The 18,258-nt window shown below is 46.1% G+C and overlaps 1 protein-coding gene across 1 annotated transcript in view; it reads right to left on the bottom strand.

The window, feature by feature from the left end:
* Positions 1–18,258, bottom strand: part of CSF1R (colony stimulating factor 1 receptor) — a 247,587-nt gene that overhangs the window by 99,150 nt on the left and 130,179 nt on the right. Inside the window, exons 2-4 of the mRNA XM_086931314.1 lie at positions 14,479–14,739; positions 13,489–13,764; positions 12,184–12,320 (exon numbers count right to left, since the gene is read on the bottom strand). Of these exons, the coding sequence (XP_086787440.1) occupies positions 12,184–12,320; positions 13,489–13,764; positions 14,479–14,739 (674 nt within the window). The remainder of the gene's footprint in view (positions 1–12,183; positions 12,321–13,488; positions 13,765–14,478; positions 14,740–18,258) is intronic.

The raw sequence follows: 18,258 nt of genomic DNA, 5'->3' as shown, positions 1-18,258 counted from the left end.
TCTATACGTTGTCATGTGAACAAGGCTCCACGGAGCGGAAACGTTATGCAGCTAAATCTGCAAGGAACAAAATACATTTTGCACTTATCTGAAGGTCCCTGTCCGATGATTCTGTCACTGCAAGGAGGGAATCGTTAATTGCTGACGTGTGCGCGGTATGATGAATATATATATATATATGTATATGTATGTGTATATGTGTATATATATATATATATATATATATATATATATATATATATATATATTGTAGCGCAATCCTCGAACCTCCACGCTGGCAGCGCAGCGCGGCGAAAGAAGAGGGCAGACCCCACGTTTTACAGGCAGGATGATTTTTTATTTGAGACCCTTCAAGTGACGCGTTTCGAGTACCACGTTCACACACCTTTGAAACAGTCCGCCTTCAAATTTATATGCTTTTTTTTCCCCTGACCCTTCCTAAGGGCCACACCTCCTGTTGTGTATCACATGACTCATTGCATAGAAATAGAAATGAGTGCAAACATTAAACATAGGGAATACAGACGACTGAAAATATAGTGAAGTCACAAATCATGATGGTGTTAGTTAAACGATAGTCTATTTACGCATATAGTGTATAATACATTATATACAAAAGTACATATAACCAACACATCAAAAATTCAGTCGTAATGTTTGAAACCAAAAATGTACATATATCATTTTTGAACATTGTCTTATTCCCAATTGACGTTATTGCACAGATCTCTATACAGGCCTATCAAGATATATATATATATATATATATATATATATATATATATATATATATATATATATATATATATATATATATATATATATATATATGTCAAATTGCAACGGATTTTATTAATCATGCAATAAAGAATTATTATTAATACACTACCACCTTGCCCATGCCTACTTTCTACGTAGATGTTGAAAAAATATTCTACTTGGAGTAGTGCCCCTATCATTTAAAGCAGGAATGCAACATACGCCACCAGGTGCCAGAACATTGGCAAATGTTCATTGGTTGCTTACATAATTTCCATTTAGAATAATGATATGCCCATTTATCTGTTGGGAATATTCTGACACTCTGACATGGCTTTGTGCCTTCCCAACCCACTTAGGGCACCCTTGACACGATGGTTTTGTAAACATTCAGTTCTGGCAAGCGTTTGGTATTTTGAATCATGTTTTTCTCATGTGTTTACTCGTCATGAATGAGGGCCAATTCTTTCTTTTTGAAGAACGTTTGGCGTGTCTAGGGTCCATTCTGGCAACCACCATTAGAAAGAGTCTGTAGCTGTTATATGTACCCTGATTAGTGATTGCCAAGTATTTGTTTATAGAAATGATGTTCTGTTGCTCGAGATATCCATCCCTACATTATTACAACAAACAATCCAACATTGGTCTCATTTCTGTTACCTAATCAATGTCATAAAATCTAGTTTGAAGCAGTCCAGTTATGCAGATGAATAGCAATATCAAATAAATAGAGCATAAAATAATTTCCATAAGTGGGCATTTGTTCACATATAGACACAGCAACAACATTAAATCGATATTATACTGGATAAACTAATCTGATTATAATACTGTTGATGAGTTTATTCTGACTTGCTAAAGTTTGTAACATTACATTGGATTTGTAAAGATTTTTCTAGGACATGTTTAATTTAAATAAAATGTTGGCTGGTTTCTTAGGAGTACTTAAAAAGAATAAAAGAGACTTAGTTTTCTATAATTGGCCCTTATTATTCTGGCAAATAATGTACTAGAAATGTGAGCTTGGGTGGAGGAGAAGCTGGCCTCTCCTGACTAAAGAGTGAAAGAGATTCAGAACTCATTCCCTCAGGCTGCATACACTCAGAACATACAGAATCTGCTTGAAAATAGAAATCATGTGCTAAGAAGATTGGTATAACCAAATAGTGTTCTTGCTTAATATTATTATATAGAAGGTTTAGAAAACAATGGGGGTTATCCTAAAATTCAAATTGTTTATTTAATTTTTCTACTTTATGGGGTATATTCAGAAGAAGGTGTGATAACTACCGCAAGAGTAGCGTAACTCAACTTTCCACATCGCAGCCCATTGCGGGAAAATAACTGTGTCAAAGTGGAATTCACAACAAGGTGGTAGCATGCAACAGACACCAGATAACGCAGCAAATTTGAGCGTGAAAATAAATGCCACTCTGCAAAAAGGCGATACGCTAATGTCAAAAAAGATCCGATGAGGCCAACCACGGGACGAAAAGTAGCAAAAACCAGCCATAGACCTGCAAATCCCATGCGTCTGGTGGGACAATGCACCATAAAAACCACTGAAAAAACACCCCAGAAACAAGCCAAAGCATGTAGCATCATGGATGCACCCTGACCCAGCGCAGAGGCCAACTCGAACCCCACAACCCCCACAGACTACCAGCAAAGAACAACAGGATCGAGGAAGGCCAAGGAGAAGGGGGAGAGGAAGACGGGGTGCAGACCGCAGGAAAACAAGACCAGCATCACGGAGGTGACAGAACACTACCAGCAACTGACCCACTAGCAGACTACAGGTGTGGGTGGAGGCCGAACCCGCGGGAGGCGATTCAGGACACATACGTAAGGGTCTATCACCCACAGGGGCCACCCACACCCCACTAAGGAGAACCACGCTGCCATAGAGACACATGCAGATGCAAATGCACAGCACAGAACCATTCCCAGGGGTGCGCAATTAGCAGTCACACACCCATGTTGGCTATGACTACATCACCCACTCCCCTCACAAATGGAGTGGGTGATGACAAAGATACATGTCCAAGCCCCAACCCGCAGCCTCCGGTGACATGCCTGCATCCGATGTACACCGCACAATGTAAAGTCATAGGGCCCAAGGCCCACATGCATACTACAAGACCACAGGGACACACGCAGAGATCATGTTGAACTGGCTACAGGCACATGCGTCCGGCCCCTTTATTGGCAGGGCTACATGTATGGTGGCGCCTGTGCTGGATGTGTGTGGGGTGAGTGTAAGCCAACCCGCACGGAATGTCTGGTGTTGGTAACCACTTGAACATTGGACACCAGTGCATCTCAAATAGAAAACACATGCAATACAGAGTCAACTGCTGAGCAACATGGGGTGAGCCGGATAAAGTCCAGAGGACAGCCAACATGCAAATAGAAGGGTCCGTGAGTCGTGGTGCACTGGGCTGTGGACACTAGAGATGAGTGCGCTCATCTGCAGAAAAAGTCTATTCCTGATGCAGATGCAGTGGGGTTTGTCTGACCTGCATCATCTTCACCATCAACGTCTCAGGTCCCTCACACTGTTTTAGGTGACATACCTGCGCAACTGCTCCACAGCACAAAACACAATCAGCTGCGGACAATGGCCTGCAGTGTACTGAATCACTGGCACCTGGAGTGATGAGCAGGGACTCAGGCGGATGATGGCAAACACGACAGGCCTGAGCAACCACAAAGTGTGTCAGGATCACCGCTTCAACTCTGGCAGATGGTGTTTGGAGGTTGTCCTTGCAGTGGTGGTGTGTGCCTCCTGGGGTGATGCGTCGTCAGGGCCGGTCTGGACTCGCTTTGGTGTGTGAGCCCTTGTGGGACACATTTGGGCTGCGTACAGAGCAAGACCACAGTGTCATGGTGTTGATAAGCCCAAGACCCATTCCTCAGGAGCCAGCCCATGCCTCTGGAGAAGGGGTCCCAGACTTGACCAGCACATAGTTAGTGGCCCCGGATGCACTGCGGCTGGCACAGGCACCCAGCCACGGGACGTTGACTTGCGGTGCAGTCAGATGGGTCATGCGACCTGAGCGGGTAACCATCATTTTCTGAGGTGTGTATCGGGGGACAGTCGAATGTGTTCTCCAGGGCAAGACACCAAAAGGTTTGATTTTATCAGCAAGCAGCAAATGGAGGAGTGGAATGCTACAACCCGTTGCCACCACCAATTCCGTTTCAGCTACATGGGGTGAAAACTGCCCCCTAGTCCATAAACTCAGACGCCACCACTGTTCGACCACAGAGTGTCCATGAATGTCGGGGAACTGACTTAGTGGCACCGGGGCTGAGTGGGGATGCAGACTGCGATGATTCTGGTACACTGATATGGACTCCGCCATTACTAAATCATGACTCTGTGACCTACTGGACAGCAGTGTAGGCCGCAGGCAGCTGTCAGCAGTGGCACACAGCCATGTGACTTTGGCTCGCAAAGCACAGCGCTAGTGACACCAGGGCAGTTGTCGGTAGTGTACGAACACCTCCGTAACGATGATCCTTTGCTCTCCGCCAAGATGCAAGGTGACATCCCCTTAGGCCTCTCCTAGCATGCAATGATGTGTAATCTGCCATTGCATACTCAATGTTCAGTTACATATCTGTGGCCTACTCGAGCACAGCCTAGGCAAAGAGCAGTGTAGGCTGGAGGCAGAGGTCCGCACAGGCCATTCACCAAGTGCCGCCGGCATAGGTTGGTGGCCCCACCGGCCTGCGTAGTTCAGGTTCAGTGGCACCACGCGTTTGGTCACCTCCGTGACTGTGACCTGGATTTCGTCCGGGCTGAGCCACATCTTCCTCTTACTCGTCTCTGTGCGTCAACGCGTGGTGTGGACTCAGCCATTCGTGATTCGTGATTAGGTGCTGGATGTGAGACTTACTCGTCCGCAGGTTTGTCCTGGTCCCTCATCCACGGCTCGCCGGATGGCGTTGGACAGGGTCTGTGGCAGGATGAGTCGCAAGATGCACATATGGCACTATGCCTGTCTGATCTAAGGGAGTCTGGTGCTGTGGCCGCTGTCCCGGATTTTGAGTCACTGCCATTCAGGAGCCAGGACACAGTCTCACATATGGGACCCACTGGGGTCGCCGGTAGAATATGTGAATGAGAAATGAGTAATGTTGGCCAGCGTCGGGGGACAGTGGTGGTCTGAAAGGCTGGCCGGGTCACGGGCCTCGGGCTTGGAGCTTACACTGGCACGTGGTGGGCCCTCCATGACACACACCGGTGTCGAATACAGATTAGTGTGGCCTGGCTGCATAGGGTCGGCCCTGACAGGTTTGTAGTCCAGCGGTCCGGGGTATGGCAGGTGCACAGGATCTCAGGCAACTCGACTGACGAGGACGGCGTTGGCCTAATGGCGGGGTGGAAGGCGTCGCCCTGGCAGAGACGTTGGGCTTTCCGGAAGAAGACAACGCCCAGGGCTACCTGCTTTTTATTCACACCCCCACCCTGGCCTGGCATACGCTGGTCCATCCCACTCTGCTCACGCTTATGGGTGGGGCGTAACAGGCAACATTTCCGCAAGGACCCCCATTGGCTGAGGTGACCTAGTTGCGTCCACTGTCCACTACACTCCATTCACCAGAGGTGTATGTTGCCGTGGATATGGGTGTGCTCTGCATACTGCGGTTTGTTCAGCACTTTGCTGCGACTCTTGGCATTGTGTACTTTCCTAATCATTGTTCTACTGCATCCTTCACATATGCCTGGTTGCCTCATCCCCCAACATTCGTCTATTGTGTAGCTGAGGTGCCATGCCGTAGATTGGTCATGTCTTTAACAACAGGAGTGTAACCCATAAACCATGTTGAGATTTGGTTGGGTACATTAAACAAATAACAGTATCTCAACTGGTATAGTTAGGGAGGATGGTTAGACATGCAAGTACAATACTTTACACGGAAGGAAAAACCGGGAGACTCTAGGCTGATTTTTTTAAATGTGCATTCAGCATCATATATTTAAGAACAAATCTAGGAAAAATCAAAATACAGTTTTAACAGCACTGTAAGCAAAAATACGTGAACAACCCGAATTGGACTTGGTGCTTGGTTGTGTAGGTGACAGAGTTGGTGACGACCAAGTGACAATGTGTAGTCAGCGGATGAAAATGGCGCAATATGAGAATGTGAATAATTATATACAGTGAATACGGTGGTTCCAGACAAAGATTCACAAATGGGAGGAAAAAATATAACAATGATTTTGTTGAACCACCGATGTTGCGCCTTTAGTTGCGCTGAGGAGTCAACAACGTTTCGATCCAATTACTCAGGATCATCATCAGGACAGTGTTGTATAATTAGGACAGTGCTTGGTAATGGTAGTATCCAAGGTATGAAGAAAAAAATGAAGAGGGCCGTGTCACGGAGGAACATCGGCGGGGGTATCAGTTTCTATGCAGGCCCACTCTTAATGGTGGAGAAATGGTGCTGCAATCAATGCGGAACCGCCACAGTCGTATATGGAATGCCGGCGCTGCAATGAATGCAGACACCACCTCATCAGATTAGCCAAGAGATCCTCCTTCAGAGATCGCTTGGATAACAACGCACACAACAGCAAAGAGCTCTTCAGCATCGTAAAGGAACTCTCCAACCCCAGCGCCAACGCCAACGACATCCCGCCCTCACAAGAACTGTACAACTCACTAGCCATCTTCTTTCACCACAAGATCGCTGACATCCACGACCGCCCGACTACTACAGACTCCACCTCCCCTGTGAACACCACCAGTGCCAACCGCCTGACCACCTGGTCCAACCTCAACGACGACGAGACACGCAAGGTCATGAACTCCATTCACTCAGGATCTTCGTCTGACCCGTGCCCAAACCACGTATTCAACAAAGCAGACGCAGCCATCGCACCCCAACTACGGAAGGTCATCAACATCTCCTTCGAAACAGCGACATTCCCAGAAAGCTGGAGGCACGCCGAAATCAACGCCCTCCTCAAGAAGCCCAAAGCGGACCTCAAGAACTTCCGGCCCATCTCCCTGCTCCCGTTGCCGGCAAAGGCCATCGAGAAAATCATCAACATGCAACTGGCCCGCCACCTCGAAGACAACAACATCTTGGACCCGTCCCAAACCGGATTCAGACAAAACCACAGCACCGAGACAGCCCTCATCATCGCCACAGACGACATCAGGCGCCAACTAGACAACGGTGAAACATCAGCCCTCATCCTCCTGGACCTGTCAGCCGCCTTCAACACGGTCTGCCATCGCACTCTAAAGACACGCCTCCTAGAAGCCGGAATCCAAGAGAAGGCTCTTGACTGGACCACCTCCTTCCTCTCTGGCCGAACCCAGGGTGTCCGCCTCCCACCCCTCCGATCCGAAGCCACTGACATCATCTGTGGCGTCCCCAGGGCTCATCCCTCAGCCCAACTCTGTTCAACCTCTAAATGGCCCCCCTCGCACGACCTCAACATCATCTCCTACGTTGACGACACCCAGCACATCCTCTCCCTCACCAAGGACCCACACACCGCCAAAACTAACCTCCACGAGGGAATGAAGGCCGTCGCCGATTGGATGAGGAGCAACCGTCTGAAGCTGAACTCGGACAAGACGGAGGTCCTCATTCTCGGACCCACCCCCTCAGCCTGGGACAACTCCTGGTGGCCGAACACACTGGGAATAGCACTAACACCCACCGACCATGCACGCAATCTAGGATTCATCCTCGACTCCTCCCTCTCCATGTCTAAGCAGGTCAACGCCGTCTCCTCCTCCTGCTATTATTATTATTATTATTATTATTATTATTGCATTTATTGAGCGCACAGCTACCCGGAGGTTTCCCGGCGCTTGCCTTGGGAACCCGTCCTGGCTTTTCCCTGTAAGATAGCCCCTACAGGGCATCCCCAAGGTGAAATCCAGGCATCCCGCCGCAGGGGGGCCGTTGTGGAGATTAAGCAAGCCTAATGCCCAGAGTTGCAGAGTGAGAACCCATGATTAGAGCAGGCCCCGAAGCGAGAATTATCGAGTCCGTGGACATTTGAGCTCAAGACCCTGCCGCGTCGGGAATTGAACCCTGGTCCCGGGTCTGACCTCAGCTTCCGGGTCTGCCTGCTCTACACCGTGAGCCACACTTCTCCATACTTCTGCTACAACATCCTCCGCATGCTCCTCAGGATCTACAAGTGGATCCCGACCGAAACAAGAACGGTGACACAGGCCCTCGTCAGCAGCAGACTGGACTACGACAATGCACTCTACGTAGGAATCTCATCCACACACCTACGACGACTACAACGCACCCAAAACTCCTCCGCCCGATTGATCGTCAACGTCCCCCGCCGCAGCCACATCACCCCCCACCTGAAAGACCTACACTGGCTCCCCGTTGACAAGAGGATCACCTTCAAGCACCTCACCCGCGCACACAAAGCACTCCACAATGCCGGACCAGCCTACCTGAACAGCAGACTCAGCTTCCACACCGCCACCCGCCAGCTCCGCTCCGCCAGCCTCGCCCTCGCCTCTGTCCCCCGCATCCAACGAACGACCTCCGGTGGCAGATCCTTCTCCTACCTCGCCGCCAAGACCTCGAACACCCTCCCTACCCACATACGGCAGACCCAAGACCTACTTGCCTTCATAAGACTCCTTAAGACCTGGCTCTTCGAGCAGTAGAAGCACCCCCCTGCCCTCAGCGCCTTGGGACCCTCACGGGTAAGTAGCACGCTTTACAAGTACTCTGATTGATTGATGAGATCCTGCCCAGTGGCCCATTGATGCGCCGGCATATACAAGGACATCTGAGTTTACCTGTAGAGCTAGTCAAGCAATTCAAGTAAATACACCCCAATCACATAGTCAGTTGCACCCTAAATAAAAGTGTTCCTGCCCTAGTTCATCTGTCGCGTTCTCCATATGTAGACATGTCTAAGTGACAAACTCCTACGGATCCAACCAGTGGCACATTACATTGAAAATGTTGGAGTTTAAACATTTTTAATATATTGTTTCTCTCAAAGAAAAATAAAATTCACTTAAAAATGCACCCCGTTCGTTCCTCTTGGATGTCCGGATTGCATGATGAGTGGCTCCATGGCATCTGTTGCCCTTCCGATGATGGCCTGGGCTGTGCTCCCTATTATGGTGCAGGCTGCCGTCCGACTTTACACCAGGTCAGAGCAGGTGTAAAATTCCTGCTGCTAACACGCCCTATCACGTGTTTTGTGTTCTTATCGCCGATCTGTCTGGTCGTTGTGAATGTTGAGGTGTGGTGTTGTCGCGGCTTTTTGCATGGAAATGCCTACTCTGCATCTCATTAGCGAGAGTTGCGGGGGTCCTCTGTGGCGATGCTTTTTGCAGCTGCTATCACAGGAAAACTGGTGCTGTGGGCTGTTAGCACCTGCTTGTGAATGGTGGGGTAAATTTATCATGACTTTGGCTGCGATAAAGTGCCGTTAATTCAGCAATAGCTCCTTGTGAATATGCCCCTATATCTCTTGGGGGGATACTGGATTTTCAAGAAGAACGATCAGGGTGCATTTTTAAGTGATTTTTTTTCTTTTGAGAAAAACAATATATTTCAAAAATGTTAAATCCAAAATTTTCAATTTAATGTGCCACTGGTTGGATCCGTAGGAGTTTGTCACTTAGACATGTCTACATACGGAGAACGCTACAGATGAACTAGTGCAGGAACACTTTTATTTAGGGTACAACTGACAGTGTGATTGGGTATATTTACTTGAATTGCTTGATTAGCTCTACAGTTCTGTTATCATTAGGTAAACGTAGACGTCCTTGTATAGCAGGAACACATGTATCAGTGGTTGTCACCTTTCTTCTCTAGTGACAGCCATCGTTTGGTATGATGTGATAACTTCAAATGGAATGTATACCTCAAGAAATGTGGTCACAGTTGCTAGAGATGACCCCAAAGGGTTATAATGAAATGAACAAGCAGCAAATAGAATTCAAACTCAGAATCTATTCTTGGATCTCTATGAAAATTTGGGAATCCTTCACAAGAGGGAAGTGACCGTATTAATATCAATTGTAAAAATCTTATTTCTGTAAGTTTTGGAAAGCTCAGCATGCTGCTATTTTGCCATTAGAGAGTTTTATACAGTTGTGCAAAAATTGGATCCAAAGACGTTAGCCCAGTCTGATGTGTAGTGGAACCTCTATTCCATATTCTTCAGCTGCCACTGCTGCACTTTTTAGGTCTCGCTAGAGCCAGCCGGCATGCGCTGGTTTGCGAGACATTCAAAAACTGGCTTTTAAAAGTGCTACCAAAGCCTTTTGCCGGCCACCAGCGTGCGGTCACGCGCCACGTGAAAGTGCACAGAAGCCATCTGGCTTTTGTAATGGCTCTTTAGGCCATACTTCTCCACCCCTCTCTCTCTCTCTGCTCTCAGTACCCCCTCCCCCCTCTTCGTCAGTTTGAAGAAGAACCCTCAAACCCATCACATTCTAGATGCAGAGAGGCCGCCTTCCAAGCATTAAACCGATATGAATGAGGTAAACATGTTGCCCTTACATTCTTAAAATGTGTTAAAGTTAAAAAGGTGAAGTAATATCGCTTCAAAATTTGCCTCATTAGGCGGCATAGTTTTCTTTTTCTCGCATAATTTAATTAACACTGGTCCTGGTCAAAGTGCACTTCACAGACTAGTGAAATGCAAAATTACATTTCGATCCTGATTTTTTGATTTTACTATTTTAGGTTAAACAGCCCAGTGGGTGAGAGCAGAGGGACTTCCAAATGCAGGGGGTTACATCTCACTGCCAATGGGCTCACATTTGCCCTCCTTGGGTAAAAACCGGCATGCAGAAAATACATTGTTCCTCAGAACAACGCGAGCAGCAGAGACACTGTGAAAGGTGAAACGTGCTGGCAACCCTCTGTCCGCACACCGGACTGTGACCTGTGACCCTGCCTTAGGGTGGGCAGCACGTGCTTTCCCGCGGGGGCTGCCGGGGTCTGTAGTGCCTCACAGCCCTCGAAGAAAGCCGAACAGCTTCAAATGACCCACCTGGACTCCCAGCAGACGCCCGTCGGTAAAACACATGCCCCCATACCCACCTCATAGAACGCATGCTTCTGTGCACTTTCATGCTTTTACCACTAGATTGCCTGCCCCGCAACAAGCGCCCTGAAGCTACAGGTCAAGGGTATCGTTGGTGCAACGTAAAAAAGCAAATAAAAACATGTAATTCTTTGAAGTATGCCAGCTGCCGAAAAACTACTTGGAGAAATATTGAATTATAATCCTATATAAAGTGAATTTAAAGCTCACTGAGGGAAGCACTCACAGCTCCTTATGAATGTGTTATAAAGAACATTTCACTCGAGCGGTCAAAGAAATGTGATGTTACTCTCGTTTCATGGATTCCGAAAATAGTGATTTATATTATCAAAGCGGCTGCCTACCTCAGTGGAAACTAAAGGAATGTATTATACATGAATACATATCTCATAAATGTATGTATTTCCATATTGTCATATCTATCTATCTATCTATCTATCTATCTATCTATCTATCTATCTATCTATCTATCTATCTATCTATCTATCTATCTATCTATCTATCTATCTATCTATCTATCTATCTATCTATCTATCTATCTCTCTTTGCCTGTCGGTCTGCCTGTTGGTCGGTCTGTCTGTCTATAACATTTAGCATTGCCGGGCAGTGTCAACACGTTAACCATACACTAATGCGTCTTGCACCACACGCACATGTATTAATTAGCATTTTAACAATGCAGATACCACGACATTTGACTGATCAATAATAGAGTGTATTGGCAGCACGTACACATTGCGTCACAGGGTGATTATTATTATTAACAACAATAATACTACTAGGAATGATAATACATTTGTACAGATATAAACATATCAACATGTAACAAGCATTGGCATAGCCAATAGGTCTAGCTTTTTGGACCGTATAATTATTTAGTTATGCAGCAGAATATCCTTGGTGCAACAACATCAACTGTTGCATGGCCAAACACTTATAAGGTACCAAATGCGAGACCAATTGACTATGCCAATGCTTGTTTCAGTTAGGTTTGAAATATTTCCTGGTGAACATGGGTCTAAATTCTACTCCAGGGCTCATTTTCAAAGTATTCCAAAGAGTGAGCACTGAGCGGCCAGGGGTGTGTGCTCATGTTTTACACACTGGAATTGTAACTTGTGCACACCCGAACACAAAGCAGTAAAGAGAGTAGCTCAAAACAGTGTGGCATGCCTCATGATTACGCGTTGTGTGGCCAGAACCACTGCGTTTATTTGCAATAAATTATCTAGACTAGTTAAGACTAAATTTGCATTGAAGTTTTGATATTCATTTAAGAGTACTGCATGGTGCCTAGCTCATTTCTGTGAAATATTAAAAGAATAAAAAATCATTTTTACATTTTTGCTTGTGTGATTCCACTCCACACTGGATGGGACTGAGCTGACCGTTTCACAGCAGACGCTGAATTCCTCACCCACAATCCGCACATGGCCATTGGATTTCATTTTCACTATTGGAGGACCATGAAGAACACCTGGATAAATGACAGAGGAATAAACATTTGAGGTCTTTTTTTGGACCAAACGTGAACTTGAACAGTTGTGGTGGACTCTGTTGGTCTTACTCAAACACTTTTGCCAAGCTGAGGACTCAAGAGGCCCAGGACCATTGCCATAGCAGTAGAAACAACTGCCCATCCATTTTCAAAACAGACACCACGGCTCTCCTACCCTCACATGTGACATTGGGGTAATGTAATGCTGCTGTCAGTTAACTTCTGCTCGTTAACCAATAAACTACAATACCCAGTGCATATAACTGCCATTCTCAACTTCTACCACGTCACTAAAAATCTGGGTCATCTAGAACATTCCAAAACATGTGTTCTGCAACCACAAAACATTTTACCTACTTTGCACCAGGATCTTCGGAAGGCCGGATGAATGCCAGCTATAATCATTTAGACATTATTTATTTCTTTTTCTACAATTTTTACTTATTGATATTTAAAGAACACAGTGCCAGCATAAGAATCACTAAACATCAAGAGATGCACCCTGGTGGAAATACAGGCAGATGGTACAAAAATCTTCAAAGCATAATCCCAGATAGCTATGCAAACTCTGCATGCACTATGACTCAAGTGCATGTGATGCTGAGTGCTAAGGACCTGCCATCAAGTGGTGTGTGATGGCTAAATCAACCAGGCGAGGAAAGGCTGAGCTCCCCAGGGACAGCCTCTCGGCATACCAAAAAACACTTTAAGTGTAAAGGGGGATTAAGGGTTGGAGAGTGTTCTAAAGAGGAGGAGGGAACAGGCATAACAGAGTGCCCACAGGTATGAGAACATTGTCAGTGGGTAGGTCAATGTGGCAATAGGTTGGCACCTCCCAAATAATGGCGCCACATCTCCTATCTGTGAAGGCGATGTGCTCATTTAGACATTTAAGTGCATTGTAAACAGCCTCTAAAAAGTGTGCAATATCAAGAGTGAATGGATTGGTCTGTATGAAGGAATAAGGGATATTTAGTAATAATCCTCTTAATTCATAGTTGATACAGGATTACCACACTGTGTTGCAGTTTGTGAAATCCGAGATGCGTTTTTAAGAGATGAGGTGGGCTCCTCTTGAAGTTATTACACAATACCTCTATTCATGTTCAGTACAGACATCTGTCATGACATGCTGTGGAGCTCTTACCTTTTACTATAAGTTCAAAAATGTCTGATCTTCTCCTCTCCCCATACATGAAACCTTCACACGCGTAGTCTCCTTTTTGATCAGTCCGCACCTTGTGCAAAGTTATACCCTGGTGAGGGTCGAACGACATGGACTCTGGTGGCACCAGGTGGTTTCCATCACGCACCAGCGTGACATTACTCACTGATGGATCTGTTGGCAGGCAGCGGAAGAGCACATCCATGCCCTCGTTGGCAGAAATAGGCCAAAACTGGATTAGCCAAGGAACCTTTGAATCTAACAAAAGAAAGCAAATCTACGATGACATCAAAACACCAGGATTACTATTCAAAGGGGAGATGCACGCTTGAAGGGACAAGAGGTGGGCGAACACTGAAAACATATGAAATTAGAATAGTTTTCGGAATTCCAAATGACTTGCAGTGTTGTTTTGCATTGCAGTTCAAGAAACACAAATTTGAAATTCAATATGGCTAAAGAAAATGAGCATTCACTATTTTGACTGGTCCCTCAAAATTCCAATTGACATAATCTGAACTTCGAAGTCGTGTTTTGAACAATATTTTTGAGTTTTTAATTTGAATGCTTGAAAACCGTAAGATCAATGAATGGATCTAAAATGATGAGCCTTCTAACAGTTACTCATTTTCTTATTTGGCATTTGCTCTTACTTAAGTTAAACTATTGGGTAAGAATTCCCTTCCAACAATACTGGCAGCCCAGAAATCGTAATCCTAACAAACACATTTTGTAACATATTGAAAGCGTAACTAAAGCATAACTGCCAACTGTGTTTATTTTAGAAACGTTTGAATGCAAAATTCTGAAATACCGTGCACAAACAGCTTTAAAAACACTTTGTTTATCATTTCTTTGGAAAATAATCATAATTTACAGATATGCAAATAAGTAAAACATCAATTTTTATACTCCTGTGCCGTGCATCACAGGCAACGACACTGTGGGTATTTATTTACGCTTAATATGTACCTTTGACGTAGATGTGCACTGATGCCTGTTCGGCAGAGCTGCTGTTGGTGTATTCACATGTGTACGTGCCAGTGTCCGAGGCTGCTGCTTTGAGAATGCTGACGCTTCTGTTTGTTGGTGTACCGCCGACACGTCCCCTCCTCCATTTTTCAGAATTGACCCATGTCACGCTCTGGTTCCCAGTACAGTAGAAAAACACTGGTCCCCCTTTGTTTACCGTAAACTCCTTCAAATCTGGGTGAATTGTAGGGGACCCCAGTCCTGGAAAAGAAATGGGAAGCAGTTAGAAGCGACCATCTAAAGAATCTTGAGACATAATGCAAAGAGGCATTATTAGTTATCCATGGACGTCATTTAGGGGTCACCAGGGGTCGCAACTACGACCCCTAAGCCACCCGTTGCGACCTCTGCCACCTTGCTTGTGACCCCTGTTTGTTAGTCATTCTTGGCAAGTCCTCTGGTGGCATGAAATCACCCGTAACATGAGCTGAGCTTGATTAATCTGCTGTGCTGAAGTTCTGCCTGCAAAGACATCAAAATAGCCTGCAAGCCGCACCTGGGTGGGGGAACGAACTCATCTCACTCATTGCTATGGGGACCCCGTGTTAGCCGGCGCAGTCCTCGATTTGATACATTGTATGTATCTGATGCAGGCCTGGGCTAGGAAACTGAGCGAATGAGCACAAAGCAAGTGCAGCATGGATGAGCGTAATAGGACAGTGACTAATTACATATGCTGAAGCTAGCAGCATGTGTGCGCACGTGCAAGCAGGTACCTGTTGCATCCTACCCTAGCTGAGGATGTGGGGCCTGGTGCGGTATGTGTACCACCATGTTTGGAACTGCCAACCTGGTCCCATGGCTGTCAATCTGGTAGTGCTTGAAAACGCTACCAATGACGAGGGCCCTTGCAAACATGATTGGCCAGACCCCTAGCCGCAGTAAAAGCCACACTGACGCAGCGCGGCTTCAGAGTAGAGTCGGACTTGTGCCTGTTGCGTGGGTGCTGGGTGTCAAGACTCTAAAGTGACTGACTAGAATCAGCACAAGTTCGGGACCGGGCTGTGAGTGACTTGCTCCACTTAATTGTCACTCTCTGACTGAGTCGGCTGGTAGGACCTATGGAGGGCAACAGGGCAGGTGAGGTCGTGTGAGACTGACTGAGTCGTCACATCGACTTGACTAGAGTCTGGAATCTCTGACTCCCCTTGTGGTGGCGCCAGTCGTTGTGACTCCTGTGAGCCGCGGGTCCTAGGCATACCTCTAACATAAGCAACAAGTAAAGATAAGATTATCTTTTGTTCGAGTTGAAAAAAAAATGTCAAATGCCCAGCAAAACGCCAGAAATTATTGTTAATGAGCACACATTTCAGGTAACGTTTAGGTAATGTGCATAACACATCAATTGCCATTGTTTTATGTTGAACACTGCATCTGTGTAGCCACAGCATGTGAACTCCAGTCAGTAAGTGCTGGTGGACTGGCCAACAAGATGCCTGTTTTGACCACCACCAAGGCTGGAACAGCTGTACCGGACATCGGCCAATGGGTGGGAGTTTCCCCGGGAGGCTGAAAGAGTAGGGGCTGGTTTTGTTAGTGGGGATGGTTTTGTAGCAGCGCAGCAGTTTTAAAAGCACTGCTAAATTCCTTGTATATTTAGCAGTTTTCGAGCAGCAATTAAAGTGTCAAGTTAACTCTTTGGTTTATTAATGTATGTGCTGAAGAGAGGTGAGTTTCGTCCAGTGGCAATTTTCACTTATCTAAAGTAGCGCAGAGGATTAGTATGCCTGCTGTACAGCATGTGTACCATACATGTCCAGAAACATTATTTTATGGTGATAGCTCAGTGGGTTACTGCTTTTGTCACAGTGATTCTGTTGTTGCTGTCTCTGGGCCATCTCTCCCCTACTGCTCACAACCCCAGCAGGGCGGTGCATTCTACTCTCTTATATCTCAACTCTTTTTCCCCCAGATTACTCTCTAATCTCTCCACAGATTCCCCACTAATCTTCACTTTTTCTCTCCACAGATTCTTCTCTAAATCTTCGCTATTTCTCTCCACAGATCCCCTCATCTCGTTTTTTCTCACCACAGATTCCCTCTCTAATTGTTTTTTCTCTCCACAGATTCCCCTTTAATCTTTGCTTTTCTTTCTACAGATTCCCTTCAAATCTTCACCTTTTCTCTCCCCAGATTCCTCTCTAATCTTCACTTTTTCTCTCCATTAATTCCCTTCTAATCTTCACCTTTTCTCTCCACAGATTCCCCTCTAGGTTGTATGTCGTCACAACGTATTCCGTTGCAACGCATGCCTTTTCCACTCATGCATTACAATGCGAATGCAAGTACTATGAAAATGCTTTACCACGAAATTACCTTTACCACGCATAGTTATGTAACGATTTTCGTTGTATAATTCTCTCCACAGTTCTCCTCTGATCTTTGCTTTTTCTGTCCAGATTCCCTTCTAATCATCGCTTTTTCTCTCCATTGATCCCCTCTCATCTCGTTTTTTCTCTCCACTATTTCCCCTCTAATCTTTTCTTTTTCTCTCCACAGAGTTCCCTCTCATCCTGTTTTTCTCTCCACAGATTCCACTCAAATCTCATTTTTTCCCTCCAGATTCCCCCCTTTTTAAACTCATTTGTCCACAGATTCCCCCTTAACTCGTCTTTTCCACAGATTTCCTTCTCTCCCATATCTCGCTGCTCCAATTCCACGCTCTACCTCCCAGCTGTTTCCTTAGCCTGCTTCCCACTTACCCTACCCAGTGCTCCGCCACCCTTCTGGGTAACCTACTTAATGGAGGCCGCATCTTTGCGCCATTGATCAGCTCCCCGGGCCAGCTGTCCCCTGCTGCTCACATCTTCAGCAGATCCACACACTCTCCCCGGTTACATCTTGCCTTTTTCCTTCCCAGATTCCCCCATATCTTCGCTTTTCCCTCCACAGATTCCCCTCTAATCTTTGCTTTTTTCCATCACAGATTCGCTTCTAATCTTCGCTTTTTCTCTCCACAGATTACCCTCTAATCTACACTTTTCTCTCCACAATTACCCTCTAATCCTCGCTTTTTCTCTTTACAGATTTCCCTCTAATCCTTGCCTTTTCTCTCCAAAGATTTCTATCTTATCTTGTTTTTTCGCCTCAGAGATTCCTCTTTAATTATGTTATTCCCTCCAGATTCCCCCTTTTTAGATTGTTTTTCCACAGATCCCCCCTTAACTCGTCTTCTCCACAGATTCCCTTATTTCCCATATTTCACTGTCCCAATTCCATGCTCTCCCGCCCACGTACTTCATTGCCCCCTTCCCCGCTCTCCCTCCCAGCTGTTTCCTTTGTTCGCTTCCCAACTCCCACTTACGGTTTTTCTCTCCACTGATTTCCCTCTAATCTTCGCTATTCCCTCCACAGATTCCCCTCTAATCTTCGCCTTTTCTCTCCACAGATTCCCTTCTAATCTTAGCTTTTTCTCTCCACAGACTCTCCTCTCATCTCATTTCTTTCTCTCCAAAGATTCCTCTCTAATCGCGTTTGTCCCTCCATAGATTCCCCCCTTTTTTAACTTGTTGTTCCACTGATTTCCCCTTAACTTGTCTTCTCTACAGATTTCCTTCTCTCCCATATCTCGCTGCCCCAATTCCACGCTCTCCCTCTCCCATGCTTCACTGCTGTTTTACCACTCTGCCTCTCAGCTGTTTCCCTCACCTGCTTCCCTCTCTCCTCCTAGGGAACCTTCTTAATGGAGCCTGCAGCCGTACAGCAATCGCTTCTCCGGGG

This window comes from Lissotriton vulgaris, chromosome 7 (genome assembly GCF_964263255.1).
Source record: "Lissotriton vulgaris chromosome 7, aLisVul1.2, whole genome shotgun sequence".
Classification (NCBI taxonomy): Eukaryota; Metazoa; Chordata; class Amphibia; order Caudata; family Salamandridae; genus Lissotriton; species Lissotriton vulgaris.
The sequence above is the reverse complement of the archived record's forward strand: the minus strand, read 5'-3'. Positions and strand labels throughout refer to the sequence as shown.